Source organism: Parasteatoda tepidariorum, chromosome 1 (assembly GCF_982258835.1).
Source record: "Parasteatoda tepidariorum strain Cologne lab strain chromosome 1, Ptep-v5.0, whole genome shotgun sequence".
Taxonomy (NCBI): Eukaryota; Metazoa; Arthropoda; class Arachnida; order Araneae; family Theridiidae; genus Parasteatoda; species Parasteatoda tepidariorum.
Window position 1 is genome coordinate 45,468,253 of NC_141755.1, and position 18,850 is coordinate 45,487,102.

The 18,850-nt window shown below is 30.4% G+C and overlaps 1 protein-coding gene across 1 annotated transcript in view; it reads left to right on the top strand.

Moving 5' to 3' along the window:
- The window catches only part of LOC107436702 (cGMP-dependent protein kinase 1-like), a 107,579-nt gene that overhangs the window by 80,460 nt on the left and 8,269 nt on the right, over positions 1–18,850 (top strand). Inside the window, exons 9-14 of the mRNA XM_043045989.3 lie at positions 12–80; positions 167–241; positions 10,231–10,339; positions 11,248–11,387; positions 12,743–12,832; positions 15,402–15,543. Coding sequence (XP_042901923.1) covers positions 12–80; positions 167–241; positions 10,231–10,339; positions 11,248–11,387; positions 12,743–12,832; positions 15,402–15,543 — 625 coding nt within the window. The remainder of the gene's footprint in view (positions 1–11; positions 81–166; positions 242–10,230; positions 10,340–11,247; positions 11,388–12,742; positions 12,833–15,401; positions 15,544–18,850) is intronic.

An 18,850-nucleotide genomic window follows, 5' to 3' on the forward strand; every position in this document is an offset into this window, starting at 1 on the left:
TTTTCTTGTAGTGAAGACAAAAGGACTGCAAATGTTGTCGCAGCACATCCGGGAGTTGAATGTTTAGCATTAAATAGAGAGTAAGTTTTTAACTACATTTTTAAATCACAGATTTTTCATAAAATAATTTTATTATCACTTAAAGAGAATTCCATTTTATTGTCAGGTCTTTCAAAGAGTTAATCGGTGACTTGAGAGAACTCCAAGATAAACAATACGAATACGACGACCAGAGTTTTAAGTAAGAATGGTGACTTTTTATAATTTTCAAATAAATATATCTTAGAAAGGAATAATGAGAAGAAAAGGTTGAAAAATTATAATGAACTCCGACCGGACTCCACATTCCCATTGAATAACATCATGCTGGAAAACTAAGAAGGAAGCCTTTACAGTAAAATATGCCATTACCGTAAAATACTATCACAAAGAGCAGCGGCTCACAACCAAGTGGCTACGGCTCACAAATGGGCCGCAGGCAGCTGCGTACAGAAATTGTGGACTCTGGACAAGAGTATAAGTCAAGATAAATCTCTGGGTCCAATACCAGCTTTTTGGGAAATCGGAAAAATCTTCGAAGGATTTCGTTTATTTTTTAAAAAAAATCTTTTTGTACAGTATCGTATATTAACTAACTAGTTGAATACCCATTTTTGGTGTTTACGGAGGAAAAAAAACCATAATAATCAACACTACGATATCATGCACAAAACTGAGAGTGTAACAAAACATGCATCGGTACGATGAATTGAGCTAAAAGAATTCAATTTCTTTAAAAGTTATTTGCTGCCCTTCCTGGTGGCTTTATGTTATCAGACAAAACAAAACATATTTTTAAGATATTCCGTATCATTTGCCATAATACTATTGCTCGAAATCAACTCCTGATTATCATAATCAGCAATTTTCTCTGGTACTTATCCCCTTCGGAGGCAGTACAAAACCTATTTCAACACTATGGTAGGTATTTAGGTATCAATATTTCTACACTTATTGCCTATTAAAAAACCCAATTAACAAAATACTAGTAGTACCTATTAAAAAGGTAATTGAGCATCATTGGCACCTATTATATTATGGCAGTTTTTTATAATTTTCTTAAATGGAAAAGTGTCTTTTTCCCATTAATTTAGTTTCTTCATACAATTTCTCAAGTAATTTGAATTCGCAAAAACTTTTAGTAACGACATTTGCATGATTTTGACAAACGAGCGAATAACGGTACTTATTTCGAAGGCCGTAAAATATCGCCAAACAGTTCTTGACACCAGCGATGATTAATTAAATATAGTATTAAATACTACTGGCATTGCCGTTATATGTATTGTGGTAATGAGAACCTGTTACACCATTATAGAGGCTTAATATAGGTATAGTAGTTTTTCACAACCTTGCGAAACGTAGTATACTTACCACAATATTACTATAATACACATCCTTTATTTTCTTTATTACATTTTGTATATTCCAATACGGCTGCATATTATTAGAGTTACTATAATATGAGTTAGTTAAACTCATCAAAAGAAAGATTAACTATACATATAGTATTATTACTCACACTTTACTACAATTTTCCAATAGCTTAATTGATAACTTCAGTTTTATACTATTAGTTCCTGTTTTCCATTATTTAAATGTATGGAAGCACGCTATTAAAGCATAAATATTAGTATAAGAAACATGTGGTTTCATATTAATATGAGAAACGCCATTAAGTATAAGAAACATGAGGTTTCAAATACTTTTCAAAATACGATTTTGGGGAAGTTGTGAAATTGTTAACGCTCCATTCCAAATAACGTGACACCATACGTTGCAAAATTATTAACGTTGATTATACCTGTGATATCCTAATATAGGAAACTGAAGATAACTTAGAATAATTCATAAAAACGTGCGATGCAACTAATTTTTAATTGATTAAAGATGCAAGCTAGCAAATCACTCATGTTATAAAATATTTTATTTTATAATCAGCATTGAGCAGCCGACCGAATTCTGAGTTGATGATTATCAAGATTCAACTCCCTTAAAGTTTATTTGTATTAAGGTTGTCGTTTTATTTGTTAACGATAAACTTACGTTATTACTTCAATTCAAATAGGGAACGGTTTTCTCTTGAATGCTCTACTTAAGTTTTTTTAAAAATATTTTTAACTATTTCAATATAAGTATTAAGATGTTACATATAGCAACGTCCTATCTTCCTCCCTCTCCTTCGATGTTACTTTCACCATCAGCCTAAGTATTATCATATAAATAAAGATGTGGAGAGATAAATAAGCTTTTTTTTTACAACAATGGACATATAGTAATTATTTAAAGCAAGAAAGGGGGAGAAAATATTTGCAAAAGAAACAGTGATAACTTTCGTTCGAATTAAAGTTTCGAAAAAAATCAAGTGGTTCAGTGCATGATGAATAATGGGCTTTTCAGCACCCGAAATTTCAACTCAATGATTGCATTGTTATGGGGTATAGAATGCCCCCTAAGGTACGTTTTTATTACAAGTTAATTATTGTCGAACTAATTATCGAATGTAAATACCTTTCATACTTATCTTGCCTATCATACTTCCTGCATATATCTTTTTTGAGTCACCTTTGCAATTTGGAGTTGCTAAGTACCATGACATTCGCTGTGGCATTCCTCTTGTTCAAATTTTTGACAATGAAACAATTGATTAAAATACTATGATCTGATTTTGGAATGGAATCTAATGGTCAATTGACCTTTTAACTTTCTATGGAACCCTTTTTGTAGCATTTGCGAGATAAGACCTAGGGCTCCCGGTTTCATCCCAACTGTATAAATATTCCACAAATGATAAAGGAAACCAGAACAGGAGAACAACGAGAAACAACACAAGCTCACTTTATTTACTATGAAAGGCAAGACGGTTTCTATATTTATGAAATTAGTATAATATTTAATTTAAGTTTAAATATTAGACAGATTTAAATATAAATAAATATCCTAACATTATTGTTAAACATGCTTTCAAATAACAAAACCGTCACATTAGTGACTGCAGCAAAGCAAAATATAACGTAAAACTGAACTTCCAAAATAGCGCTGTTGCTTACGATTTTTTTATATAGAGATATGTCGTCATAAAATTTTCAATAAATTAAACCTTTCTTTTTGTAATACTCTTACACACCAGATAAATGATTTTTTTTTCAAGAAATAAAACCCTACTTTGTTATTCATAAATTGTGTCAATTGTTTTGTAAATATATTTAGGAAATTATATACTTTCTACGTTTTGTACTAGAAAAAGCTGGTTTTACTCTATTCATACAGCCTTGAAACCGAAACATACGAAGTTTTAAATACAAGAAAAAGTTTCGTACGAAAAATTACAACTCATCAGCTGGAATAGGAAATTTAATAAACCAGAAGTACATAATGTTTGTTCAGCTTTTAAAAGGCTTAAAATGAAGTTCTCGACGCATAACTACTCGTTAACAGTATTTTGGAGCATTTGTAACTTTTTCTCTTTCAATACAATGATTGTGTTTTAAAAATGTTCCTGCTTTAAATAAACTTTTCTCCTTTATATTCATCAAAGTTTCATCGAAAAAAGGAACTTCTAGTATTTCAAAAAAGCTATTTTTATATTAACATTTTTATTCAATTTTCATTTTATGAAAAGTTTTAAACCGCGAAGAGACAATCATGGAAGATTGATTTATAGTGTTTAACACAAATAACAATTACAGTCAGTTTTATTTATCCAATACTTAAAATTTTAATGTCTTATGTAATTGTTGATCAATAGCTGTTCATAAATATTTTAAATAAAATATTTTAAACATTATTATAAAGCATAAACTTTGCAATCAATTTAATAATAAAATAAAGAGTTTGTGGGCGTCTCCCTTGTAACTCCAGAACAGTTTGTTCTATCAATCTAAAATTATAACCGTTGCTGCAAGGGAGAATTTCAGCCCTTGATTCGAGAATTCATTCGAAATTATCATTTATGTAGTTCGGGATATTCTCAAGGGGTAAGCGTCAGCCTTTGTTGCTCGCGGCTTTTCCCGCGCGGAATTGCTTTGATTTAAATTTTAACTGTTTTCAAGAGAATCCGCGATTATTTTCAAAGTATTTTATGCGCGGAATTTTAGCAATAATTTAAAATGTGTCTGGCAGCCATTAAGTCACACAAACCACCTTAAGTTTGAGTTCGAACCATCTCAGTATAATAGGCAGCAGAAGTATTAAAATATGGAAAATTCATCCCAATACTCCATTGCGTGATTGTACTTAATTCCTCACGTATCTTTCGAGCCATAATTTAAGTATAATTTAATATATAAGGGAAGTCAACGACCATACAGGAGATATGGCTTTGTTAATAAATTGCTACAGATACAGTTTCCGATGAAGCATTTTAACTTGTTCTTCGATTCAGACAATGAATAACTTTTCGCGACAACAAAAAACACGTAAAATTTTATTGTTTATTTTATTTAGGGATCAAATATTTTTCCTGAATTAAGTATTTTTTTGTTATATAGGTTATTGTTTTTTCAACTAACTGGAATTTTACACCCATGTATAAGCCCATTTTAGTTACAGAGTAAAAGTAAAGGGGTATAATGGTGGAGTGACACTTTAAATTCGATGATGAGTCTTTAACTTTGGAGAGAACCACTTTTTATTTATGCATATAGATATGTCAAAGATGGCAAGTTTTGAAAAAAAATTAAAATATGGTTAAAATCTTGTAAAGTGTCTTTCATTTTCACTAATTTCAATTATCAAAAGGGCCATTTTAATATCTGCTACTGAAACAATCGAGTTTTTTCTGAATTTAATCAAAAGAAGAAATAAGTTGGTTGTGAAATTAAGACCGGTGTGTAGATATTCATTTAAACTTAACTCTCCTCCATGTGATCCTGCAACAAAAACAATCCATGCTTTGCTTGTAGCCTTGTCAGTAGAAATAACTGCTCTCTGTGGTAGACAAAATATGTTTTTCTGCAAAATCTCCTCTTCAACTGGGACACTTTCGATGATATACTGGGAAAGATAGTCTTTTACAATTGATCTATATTCACTTAATAAAGTAAAGTCCTTTTTTAAAGGTGATCTTAATTTTTTAAATCTCTTTTCTGCCACATGTTTATTATTTTCCAACCACAATGCCATATACAGTTTAGCGTTTATTTTCATATGAAATTCCAGCTTCAAATTCTGATATTACATCGTTATCATTATTTAATTCGTCAGATATCTCTGCCTCAATCCTTAGATTATCTTAACTCCGAAATTCACATGGATGAGTGGGCATGATCGACTCCTTACCAATAAAATAGTTACTTGTAAACAGTTCCTAGCAACTTGTGCTCTACCCTTGGAAAGACCTTCCCCACAACGTTTAAAAGAACTTTTTTCCTCCACAATTTATAAATAATTTAAGCAAATTTTAATAATCAGAAAAAGGAATGATCATTGGCTTTGATAAAAACTTTAGAGCTAAGACTTTATCATAGTCCTATAATAATTCTATTTTCTTTTAAAATTTTAGCTACAGTTTGCTACCATTGACTAATGTGTTTCATATCGCTTTTTGACAGTTCACTTCATCACAAGGGGGCATAAAATAGAACAGAGAAGCAGTAAAAGTTTAGCAATTCAACAATTTAGAATAAATGAACAAGAAACATTTGAATTAGTTTGAACGAACAATAAACATTTGAATCAATAAACATTTTAAACAATAAATTGAAAACAACAAGTCTTTAACGATGATGATCATCGGTTTAACATATTTGTTGTATTCAGGGTCGCTTAAATGCATCCCCATTTAGCCACTGCAAGTCATTGAGATTCTACCTTTCGCTTCTGCTTTCACATGGTTGGTTAAATTTCATTTATTATCCCACCTAGATATTTTGTACAATTACTTCTACTTAATGTAGCGTTATCCCTCTTCAATTCAAAATCTGTCTGAAGTTTTCTAAGGGAAAAGAATTGGTATACAGTTTTGTTCTTGTTTAAAAACATATTATCAATGCACCAAGTTCAATTACTTTCAAAACTTCATTCATGTACCTGCGAAGATTTGTTTTTGGTTTTGATATTTTCTAGGGTTTTTTGCCAGATCACCAAATCGTCAGCAAACATGAAGACATTAATCCCGAGAATTTCTTTTAATTTTTGTATGAGGTCATTAATTTATGTGTTAAAAAAGAGCAACTACAAACTGCTCCTTGTGGTAAGTCATTTTTATTTTGACGGAATTGGGATTCTGTGTCATTTCATTTACTTCTCACCTATCCCATGAACTAACTTCCTTATTGAGTTATTTGTAGACATATTGCTTCTAAATCTTGCCTGTTCTTCGTGGATTAATTCTTTTGACTCCAGTAAAAATTTGAGTCTGGAAGATATCATTCTTATGAATGTTTTGGCTAGAATGGATGTCAGTGATATTGGTCTTTATGACTCAGTATTTTCTTTTTGTTTCCCCGGTTTTTAAATTGAGATAAGACTTGTTTCATCCAGTCAGCTGCGAAACTAATATTTTTCTCCAAAAAAGTGTTATAAATGGAGAGAAGAAGAAATTTGGCTTTTTCCCGTAGATGCTTAATGACCCCAGGGAAGACTTTGTCTGGTCCTGATTGTTACTCTCTCGGGATGCTTTCAATTGCTTGGTTGAGTTCTGCAATTGTGAATTTATTTACTAAAATGGAATCTAAAACATTTATCTTTGATAATTTGATTCTAAGCTGTGTCTTCTCCCTTTTCTTTTGTTCTTAGTTTAAGTAGAATTTATTGAGATAGTAGTCGCTGAATTTTTCAGCAATTAATTTTGTATCTCGACTATCTTTGTCACCTATTCCAGCTTCGTTGGATGGTTTACTTTTGGGGTTATTTTGCTGTTGAGAGTGTTGATCAAACTATAGGCTTTATTCTCATCTATTTGACAGTTCATCTTTTGAGAAAATTATTCCAAGTTTCTCTTTTGACTTCAGGTACATTTATTTTCATGACAGCATTTTCACGTCTCCATGCAGTAGCATTTAGGCGGCATTCCACGGCAGTTTTATGATAAATTTTTTCAGCTGTCTGCCTGGTTTAATCTCTTTTGTTGAGTTCGTAATTCCAAAATGGCTCGCATGTTTTCATTCCTCCTCGCGGGATATTCTTTTTTGCACACTGAAGAAGAATTATTATAAAAGTCGAAGCTTTTTTGTATGGCGAAGTTTCATTCATTAAGTTACTTATTTTTTCTTCAACATCTTTGGTAAATTCATTTCACAAACAACCAGGCTTTTTCTGTAAATCCACATACTTTTTAAAGGAGCCTTAATAGTTTTAGTTGAAATCGAGGTCTTAATCGTTCTACCTGGATCGTCTAGCACAGATCTTTTGCATCGTTCAACTATGTTTGCAGAGACCATACTTAAGTTTGCCTTGTTCGAACTTCCTGAATAGTGAATAAAGGTGTTTGGATCATCTTTGACCTGTAATAATGCCTCGATATCTATAAAATCTTCCACACTTTGCCTTACCTCATTTTGATAGATGTAACCCCAGTTTGAAGATGCTGCTTTGAAATTTCCTATAATAATTGTGTTTTTTAATGAAGTCAACATATCTAGGTTAAAATGGCTGTTGTTTGGTGGGCTATAAATACCGGAAAGTTTGAAAGCTGAATTCCTATTTCAGAAGTTAATTTTTAGAATTTCTAATGCGTCATTACTGCTAATCTCTTTCACCACTTTGTAAGATGAAGCTAACTTGTTTTTAATTGCAACAAGAATTCCATTGGAAATCTGTCTGGATTTATAAAGTCCATATATAGTGAAATCTTTCTTATTACATATTTTAATTTTTTCTTCAGTGATATTTGCCTCTTGTACTATCAAAATGTCAATATCTTCTTCAAATACTATTTTCTTAATTTCCACAAATTGGATGGAAAGACCGCCAACATTCCATTGAAGTACAGAAAAACAAACAATTTTTATCCCCTGAGCTTTACTGTGAACTGCCATAACCTATAGCTGTTACTCATTTAGCCCTTCCCGGGTGGCACGTGTGAATTAAGGAATTTCACGGACGGAGGTAAAATTACCTTCCTCATTGATCCATGTATTTTCCGCAAAATTCATATGTTTCGAAAGTATGTAATAGGTATCATATATATTAATATTTGTACCTATGATATATTAGGTAATTATTAAAACTGCTCCATAAGAGCAGTTTTAATATAGATACTGCGGAAATACGTGTCTTACAGCCTCTCGAAAGGAATAAAACAGGAGAAAATTTCTTGATATAAATTACTTAATTTTTAACTATCATGAAATTGCCGAAATCAACAGCATCACGCCAAGTGATATTGATTACCGTTAATATTTATTCTGATGAAAATTGCTACAAAAGTTGTTTGCTTAATTTATTAACGTAAAGCCACAAGGCTATACAAATAACAAATGAGTAATCGGAACTATTTTAACTTTACTATTTGTGTCAATATAAGCCTTTTAATTTTGTGCATGATTTCAAAGTATTGATCAATACAGATTTATTGATTCTTTTTTTTTCAATTATTCTCTCCGTTGAAAGAACGCGCATTCATCAAATAGTCAATAAAAATCAGCCATATAAACGGGTGAACTTGGTGTATACATAAATGGTGAAATAATTCCTTTGTAAAATAATAGTAAAAGTGAAAAAAATAGGAATGAGAAATAAAATATAGGTATGAGAAAAATGTAATATAATTCGTATGGTAATATCAAAAGTAATTAAGATTTGTTTTGCTAAACCCATTCCTGCGCAAAGCAAATTTCGATTGAGCAAGCAGCAACAGTGACAGTAGATCGTGAATTCAAAACAAAGGTTTATACTATGATCTTTGAAAAATAGCTGTTGCTAAACGTTTAGAGGAAGACAGCTTCCTATTTTCAGTATACTAATAAATATTTTAAAATATAATGAAATTTTATAAAATATAATAAAAATATTATAAAATATAACAAAAATTATATAAAATATAATAAAAATATTATAAAATATAATAAAAATATATTATAAAATATAATAAAAATATTATAAACCATAGTTTATAATAGGCCTATTAGAAAACTAAACTGTAAAAAAAAAATCTGACTGAAAAACAGACAAACTTCATCAGCAGAAATTCCAGAAGAAGTCCATACAAAAATGTAAATATTAAATAACGAATCACCCATAATTTTACAATGTGGTAAATATAGGATCCACCTGAAAAATTGGCAACATTGTCCATCAAAAAAACAGTTGCTATGCAAAAGAAACTTGGTAAAAGAATGGACACCGTCCGTAAAATGAAATTCTAAACGAATGGTATGATTATAGAAATTTGATCAACATTAAACAGATACCATGTTTACTTTCTACACAAGATGATATCCGTTTGTCTGATGCTGGGCAAGGGAGGCTCAAGCCGTCACTAGAATCGAACCCCAGTTTTCCGTAGTGATTACTCAGTGCCATTGATAACTCAGTTATAGTGGACATGCAAATTGAAAATAATTAAGTAGGAAATGCGAAATAAAAAAGTACTTAAGAAATTTTCGTGAGATATATATATATATATATATATATATATATATATATATATATATATATATATATATATATATATATATATATATATATATATATATATATATATATATATAGCATAATAAATAAATACAAAAAGGACAAAAAGATAAAAAATGAAGAAAATTAAGAAAAACTGTTCTGTTTTTTTATATTTTTATTTACATTTTATTGTCTGTTTTTAAGTGATATTTTTACTTAATGTGCTCTATTCTGTTTGTTTCAAAAATGTTCTTTGAGTGCTCCTCACACTATTGTATTGATATATTTTGCTTTGGCTATATTGATACAATATTAGAAGGCACTCCTTTTTGCGGATATAATTGTGTGAGCTGATGAAAAGATTATATCTTTTATTTTCTGGATTTTTATTAATTTTATTATTATCATTTACTTTTTCGCTTTTTTCAATGTTCTGTAATTTTTTCCATGTTTTCTCTACATTTGAAACTAATATAAATAAATAATGGAAGAGGTCGGATGGTTTAAACAAATAATTATTGTTCTTAAACTTTGGCTCCGAAAGCAAACTTCAGTTGGAGAAAGTTAATTGAAATTTTCTTTATTGTTTAGTTTTCAAATTAATAATATTTCATTTCTAAATTTTATTTTAAGACCAAGTCAACCGCCTGAAGAAGAAAAGAATGAATTTGAAGATTTAACTCTAGAAGATTTGGAAGTTGTAACAACGCTTGGAATTGGAGGCTTTGGCCGAGTAGATTTAGTAAGTTATAATATATTCCTTTTTTCTTATCTTTTTTTTAATTTGTTACTGGCTGCAAATAGAACTCCAAAATTTTTGAAAAAAAACTAATGAACTTTGAAAAACAAATTAGAATAAAACTATAAGTTTTCCAGTTAAATTACATTGATGGTACGAAATTGAAAAAAAAATATTACGAAGAAATTCAAATCTTGTTTTACAACCTCTACTTAAAATATGTAGAGGGGAATATCAGGGTTACTTTTGAAGCCGGAAATTTTTTTTTCTCGTATATAAAGAATCGAAAGCTGAAGTCTAATGGATTTTTTTTTTCGTAATTGAACTCTAAATTATTCAATAAATATGTTAGATGAATGACATCAGCAGCGGATGACACAATGAGTTTTGTTTCTAAATAACAGAACTGTCATTCAAAATGTTATCTCTACTCTGAAAGAAAACTAAGGAATAAGACTTTCCATGTTAAATATTTTTTAATGGAAACTTCATACGGAGTAAAGCCTATTCTAATAGTATATTGTTCGACCTGAGCCTGCTTCATTTCTTTCTGTTTTGTTCAAAAATAATATCGAATTTTAAATTGAATAATTTAAATAAATAATTTTTTGAAAGATTAATTCATACTTAATAGTATCCAGGGTGATATGAAAGGCTCCAAATACAATTTGATGAAAAAAAAATTACCTGAAAGCATTTGCTCCATCAAAATGAATTGCTTTCATCTCCAACAAAATGTTCCGATAAGCAATGAAAAAATAATTTTTTAATGAGGAATGTGTGAATGAGGCATTCTTAATTGAATAACATTTGAAATAATGTTGCTTCCTTAAATAATATGAAGAAGAAAGTTTATGAATACCAGTATAATGTTAACTAAAAACAGTCTAATGTAAATATTTTTATATTAGGTTCAGTACAAAAATAACCCAAGCCAAACATTTGCACTCAAGTGCCTGAAAAAAGAACAAATAGTTTCGATGGAACAACAGCATCACGTCATAAACGAAAAGAAGTTCATGATGTCTTGCAGGCATCCTTTTATATGCAGGTAAGGATTCTCATTTAGATATTTTATTAGTTATTCATATTATTTTTTATTGTTTTATTTAATAACAGTCGAAAAAATTTTGAATTGAAAGGTATAAAATTTTTTACGTCGTTAGTCATTTTGAATAGCAAATTATTAAATTTTAGCAAAATTGTTCGAACAGCTCTTGTGAAATCGAAATTTGAAAAAGTGATATATTTAAGTTACCCCCTCATACTATTAAGATTTAGTCCTAGAATGTGAAGATCCGGTTATTAGATCAAAAGTTATTCGGGGTGGTCCTTTACACGCTATTCTCTTAAGTTCAGTATGTCTTGAAATTACAGTAACCTATTTATAAAAACTCAACAGCTGATAGATGATGAAAATAGATTTATCACAAGAAATCCAATTACGTGTCTGTAAACCGCGTCTTTAAATATTGAGAGAGCATTTTTATTTTTTCAAAAAATATTGAGCGACGAGGCAGTTTTAGTGAACAATTTAGCTGTTTAAAGATAGGCTTTACTGACTCATTGTGTTGGAATCGTCCCATGCATTGTATTGTTTCTAAAAATAAGACGATGCAAATTTTTATAATTGTTTTTGTTGTCTTACTTAAGGAAAATCTCTTATAGTGAGGTCATTGTGTCTAATGAATTATACGCTAGACATAAACAAGTGACACTAAATTAAGTTAATTTTAGAACCTCGTGTGTTAGTAAAATATGTTTAGTTCGAATTATTTAAAATTAATTATATTAAAAATATATAAAATTAAAAGTTTTTAGACACTGTAATATAAGTTAATTAGTTTAAAATGCATATAAAACAAAATTTCATTTTTATTATTTATATTAAAAACAAGTCTATGTCAGAAATTCGGTTACTGTCTTCTTAACAGAAAAAAATAAATTCTAAAGGTTTTTACATCATTTTAAACAACTTTTAAAGCTTATATTTTCTGGTAATACCTAATAAACATTTTTTAAAAGAGTCCTGGATGGTGTCCACATAAAATTGGAAGTTAGTAACAAAACTTGTTATAAAACTTATAATATGAAATCGCAAAAACATCTCATTATGTTTATCATTTCATTAGGTTTAATTTCTTTTTAGCTTTAATTCTAAACTATGCTTGTTGATAGATCTTAAAACACACAAAAGCAATTCATTCTAATTGATTTATTCTTCAAAAATGCTTGTCTCTTCATTAGCATGTTTCGAGTAGTAATTTTCTGCTGTATGAACTGCATTTCAGATAACGAGACCTGCTGTTCTCAATTTTCCTAAGTTCTCAACTTTCTAATCGATTCCATAATAGGAATGAAAAATCTTTCGAAAGCAATTAACGTCATTTGCGCCTTTTATTGTAGATTGTATCGCACGTTCAGAGATAAGAAGTATGTATACATGCTGATGGAAGCTTGCTTAGGAGGAGAGGTTTGGACTTACTTAAGGGACAGGTAAGAGTTTTAATGGCGTGCAATAAATTAAAAATCATTCAATTCCTTACTTTATTCATTGTAATTTTTGCATGCACAAAATTTTTTTTTTGAAAGATGAAGGTAATGTAATATTATCTTCAAATAACCATCTGTATGTAATAAACGAGAAAAATAGAAGTAACTTAAATGAGCGAGATTTAAATCAGTTCACTTTAGTCTCTATGTAACACATCGGCTGCTAAGTTTCCGGTCTGACATACAGATGGCGCCCTAAATGCAGAATTAGTATTTTGTTTAGCAAGTCCTAACCTTCAAATAAAAGGTGTCAAAATTTTATAACGATCTGCCGATTGATTTTAAAGTTACAGTGATTTTAATCGAACACCAATTTATATTATTGAAACAATGGATAAAAAATAATTTCCTGTTCTTATTAAACTTTGTTATTTAATGGGAAAAAACACGGTAGAAACTAAAGCTTGGCTCGATAAGTGTTATCCGGGTTCCTCACCTGAAAAATCGACCATTATTGACTGGTTTGCTGATTTTAAACGTGGTCGTACAAATGTTGAAGATGCGCCACGCTCTGGACGTCCTAAAGATGTGGTTAATCCGGAAAACATAATAAAAGTTCACAAAATTGGTATAGAAAACCACAAAGTGAAGTTGCATGACATAGCTGATACTCTAAATATGTCAAAAGAGCGTGTAGGCTTTATTTTGCACGAACATTTGTTTATGAGAAAGCTGTTTTCGAAGTGGGTGCCGCGTGTGCTAACAGTTGACCAAAAACAACAACGAATTGATGATTCCGAGAGCTGTTTGACGTTGTGTCAGACACCTCCTATTCATCCGCACCCACCCTATTCACCAGATTTGACTCCTAGTGACTTCTACTTGTTTGCAGACTTGAAAAAAAATGCTCGCGGGCAAGAGATTCAGCACGAATGAGGAAGTACTGCCGAAATAAACACCTATTTTGAGGCCAAAGATGGTTCTTTTTTTAAGAAAGGTATAGAGATGTTAGAGAGGAGATGGAGTGATGGTATCTCCTAAAGGAGACTATGTTGATGAATAAATTTGAACTTTACTAAAAACGTTGTGTTTACTTCATTAGACCGGGAACTTATCAGCCGATGTGTTAAGTTGATGATCTTTCAATCAAATTTCGAGCACTTTCCGACTAGCTAGAGCACTAAAATCTCTACTGGAGCTCCCATTTCCTGATCACTATTAGGGGAAAGTTTCATCATTTTATCACTAATTAAAATTTATCAATCATTTTCATGCCATCTTCCGACTAATTAGAATACTTAAATGCAAACTGGATTTTTATGTCTGATGTCTGTAAGAATTCAAATCGTTTCTTTACCCCTAAAAGAGAATTTCTCCTCATATTTTTCCCAATTAGATCTTATCGTCCGTCAAATTTTCAATCCCTTTCCAAAAAGTTGAAAGAATTAGAAGTAAACTAGTACTTTTATTTCATTCACCAATTTCACTCAAATGAAGCATGAATATTCGTGATGAGCAGTTAAAAAAGTTTCAAAGATGGTTTAATAGTTTTAATTACTAACTGAAATGAAAATATGATATTTATTTAAAGTTTCTTAAAGAGTTTTTTCCTCATTAACTGAGTTATTGTACTACCTTCAGAGAAACATTCATTAAAAATAACGAATGATGTTTTCTCTATTTTCTTAGAATAAATAAATGAATAATTATGTTTAATATTTTTATTTTGAATACTAATTGCGTACATTTGATATTGTTGATATTATTTAAATTGGTATTTTTCCAGAGGAATCTTGAATTACTTAGAATTGATAAAGCATTTGAGCAATTATCTACGAAAAAAATTCTTTAAACTAATACTTAATATTCTTTTGATAATTTTTCACTCGGAACTTCTGCTATTAATAACTATATTTTGAAAATGTAGACGATAAATGGAATAATTCATTACTTTGGTTCTTATATTTCTTAAACCATAAACGTGTTTCTGATTTTATCAAAGTTCATAAAATTTTTAAAAATAATGTATTTAATTCAATTAGAATATGTGGATTAAATTATAAAAAAAAATGCGAAACTAAATAATCTTATCTTCGCGAAGTGTACTCCTTATTTTTAACTGAATAGAGTTATTATCGAAATGGAACATACGACAGTAATTTATCGAATAGTCTGTGAATAGAATAATCTAATTTTAATTTTTGAAGACTATTATTGATTCGCAAAACAAATAAGATTAAAAGTTGAACTGATTAATTTAAACAAAGCAAATAAAAAAAATATTTTAATTTAATAATTTAACAAAAAGAATAAGATGAGACATATTAATTGGATAATTTAACAAAACAACAAAATGACAAAAGGAGAACAGATTCTTGACTCATGATTTTCTAAAAGCAATTGTTATTATTATTATTTTTTTTAATTTTACCAATCCAAATAATAGATATAAGACAATAATGCTTTGTGATTTTGAATCATTCTCAAATAACGACGGAGCTCTTTAAACAAACTAGACAATAAGTTATTCACGTATGATGTCTCTAAATATAGTTCCATTTTATTTAATTAGAAGTCGATTTGATGATTCAACTACGCGTTTCTACACGGCTTGTGTGATAGAAGCATTGGAGTATCTTCATTCAAAGCATATCATCTACAGAGATTTGAAACCCGAAAATCTAATGCTCGACGAAAGGGGGTACGTGAAACTGGTAAGTTCATGATATTTCTTTCTCTCTCTCTCTCTTTGCTTTCCTTTTAATAAATCCGAATACAAGTAAAGTGAAATCAATTAAATAAAGGAAGCGAATATATTAAGCTGGTTATAATATTTTTACAAAAATAGATCTGTTATTATGAAAGTTTAAAATTTGTTGCGCATGAAATAGATATAGTATGAGTAGACCATTTTTTTTAAAAACCTAAATATTTCGCTGAATAATTTTCATACGTGTGAAGTTTTACTGATAACATAAATAACTTAAGTTAAAATTAAATTTTTTTTCCAATGACCACTTGGAGAATGACCTAGGTCATACAGGCATCTGAAGGGCAGATTTGTTGAACACTCTTTCAGGGACACCATATTAGGTGGGCCAACGTTGCTCCCACAGTAAGCACAGATAGTACAGAAAAGGAAGGAACATCCATGCCTTACCCGGGATTCGAACCCAGAACTTTTCTGATTCAAGGGCAGTTCCCTAACCCCTACACAGGCCGGTCGGCTAATTAAATGTAGCATTAAGTTAATTTTAAACCACACTAAGTTAAAATTAACATATTAAAAAACATCAGTGTGTCAACAGTTTAAGAAATTGTTAATATTTAACGAAATGAGGTTCCATATTTATAGAATCAGAGATAAATATTTGAATTTTCGAATTGTCAAGGAAGCAAATGGTGGACAACGAGTTAATAAAACGGCGTAGGACTACTGGTCTCAGTTGAACGAAAGGATGGTAAACAGAAAACAATGACAGAAAAATGAAGACTGACTATAAGAATTTCACTCACAGATGGAATTTTTCGCCACCATTTAATTACTTGTCTTACTTTTAAGCAAATTAAGAAATAACAAATTAACAAAAACAAACTCACTGTTATAAAGTGGCCAGGAGATTCCTGATTTTAATTACGTACAGAACATATGGGCTATTTGAATACAAAAATAGCCTGCAGAAGGCAAATAGTTAGCCTATCTATTTATTAATTTAAGTATAGTATAGGACTGAAAAATTAATCAGAAACAATAAATAACTGTTAGAATTTATACCAAAACGAGTGAAGCTAGATCAGAAAACTTCGGAATGATGAAATGAAAACTTCGTATTTCCACAACTAGAAGAGCTTCAGATACATGTCTTTTTGTAACAAGATGGTGCACCACCTCATTGGGGTATCATCGTTCGTAGTTCTTTGAATGACCATTTCCCAGGAAGATGGATTGGACGAGGAGGTCCAATTCCTTGGCCACCCAGATCACCTGATATAACGCCGCTGGATTTTTTTCTTTAGGGATTTATAAAGGACAATGTTTACAGGAGGATCGTGTCGAACATTGATGACCTGAAAGCCAGAATTACAACCGCAATAGCCTCTGTGGATGCCGACATGCTCGCCGCTACCTGGCGTGAAATTAACTATCAACTTGATATTCTCCGTGCGTCGAAGGGGGCACGCGTGGAAGTTCATTGACAGGGGTCACGAAACTTTTTGAGTCTATCTAACCATTTATGTTATTAATTTCAATCTATCTTTATTATTTAATGAGTTATTAAGCTTCAAAGTGGGTCCGAGACTTTATAAACACCCTGTATTAGTTATTATAATTATAATTATAATTATAATTATAATTATAATTCTCTAAAGAATATATAATTATATATTCTTTAGAGAGTGCATAATTACACCATTTTTTCGTGAGATTTATAGTGTTTCGATATTTTCGATTGAGTGTGTACATCTATGAAAACGGAATAAATTTGGTTTCTATCTAACTCACTTTTAATGACTCTTGATATGCTTATACTAAATCAGATACAACTGAATTTTTTTGTACTTCTTCAAAATACTATTGCTATGGTTGACTAAACAATTCATGAGATCATTGAAGGCATTCGGTATGTAAGATGTTCGTAAATTCTGTTACAGTAACGTAAACAATTATTGTTTACATGGCTAAATAAGGCTGTTTAAGCACAGTTTCAAAAATCGTTAGTTATATTTAAAGCACTTTTAATGTTTCATTGATATCCATTAAAAAGACGAATTTCAAATTTCATTAAGTATACTAAACAGTCAACAAAGAACTGCTCACGACTACAAAATAATGTAGATGGCCCGATGATTGCAACCTTCCCCTACGTTCGCAAACGAATTATTTCCTAAAATAATTTTAAAATATTTCAAATAATAGATAAAATCACTAATATTACAGCAAACCAATTTGCCATTTTTGTTCCTTGGGATATCAATGATTGTCTCTTTTTTCGTTGAGTAGATAAACTGAAAAAGAAGAATGGGGGGTACTTAAAACACTTTGAGTAGTTCTCATTTTTAATGAGACTACTCAAAGACGACTCTATTATAGAACTGAAAAAGATGAATGGGGATCCTTAAAACCCTTTGAGTAGTTCTCAGTTTTGACGAGACTACTCGAAAACTACTCTATTATAGAACTGAAAAAGATGAATGGGGCTCCTTAAAACACTTTGAGTAGTTCTCAGTTTTGACGAGACTATTCAAAGACTACTCTATTATAGAACTGAAAAAGATGAATGGGAATCCTTAAAACACTTTGAGTAGTTCTCAGTTTTGACGAGACTACTCAAAGACTACTCTATTATAGAACTTAAGAAGATAAATGAAGGATCCTTTCGACGCTTTGAGTAGTTCGCATTTTCAGCGAGACTACTCGAAGACTACTCTATTGTAGATCTGAAAAGATGAATGGGGATCCTTAAAATGCTTTGAGTAGTTCTCAGTTTTAACGAGACTACTCGAAGACTACTCTATTATAGAATTTAAGAAGATGAATGGAGAATCCTTTCGATGCTTTGAGCAGTTCGCATTTTCAACGAGACTACTCAAAGACTTCTCTATTATAGAGCTCAAGAAGATGAATGGAAAATCCTTTCTACGCTTTGAGTAGTTCACATTTTCAACGAGACTACTCTATTGTAGAGCTGAAAAGATGAATGGAGGACCCTTTCAACACTTTGACTAGTTCTCATTTTTAACTAGGCTTTAAATGACTGACTCGTAAAGAAAATTTGACACAAATGGAAACAATTCCCTGATAACTCTTTCAGTCACTCTTAACTTTGACTCATTTCTCCTCAGATCTGTTATTGTTTTTTTTAGAGAAAACCAAACGGATTTTTTCTTAATCTAATTACTTGGTTAATAATTTTAAGAAAGTATGTCCCCTAAACTCATTTTCTAAAGATGCAGGCACGCATTTCTCTCTTGTATCCTGCCCTTGTTTGGATAACAAACGAAAACTTTCAATGTAAATAA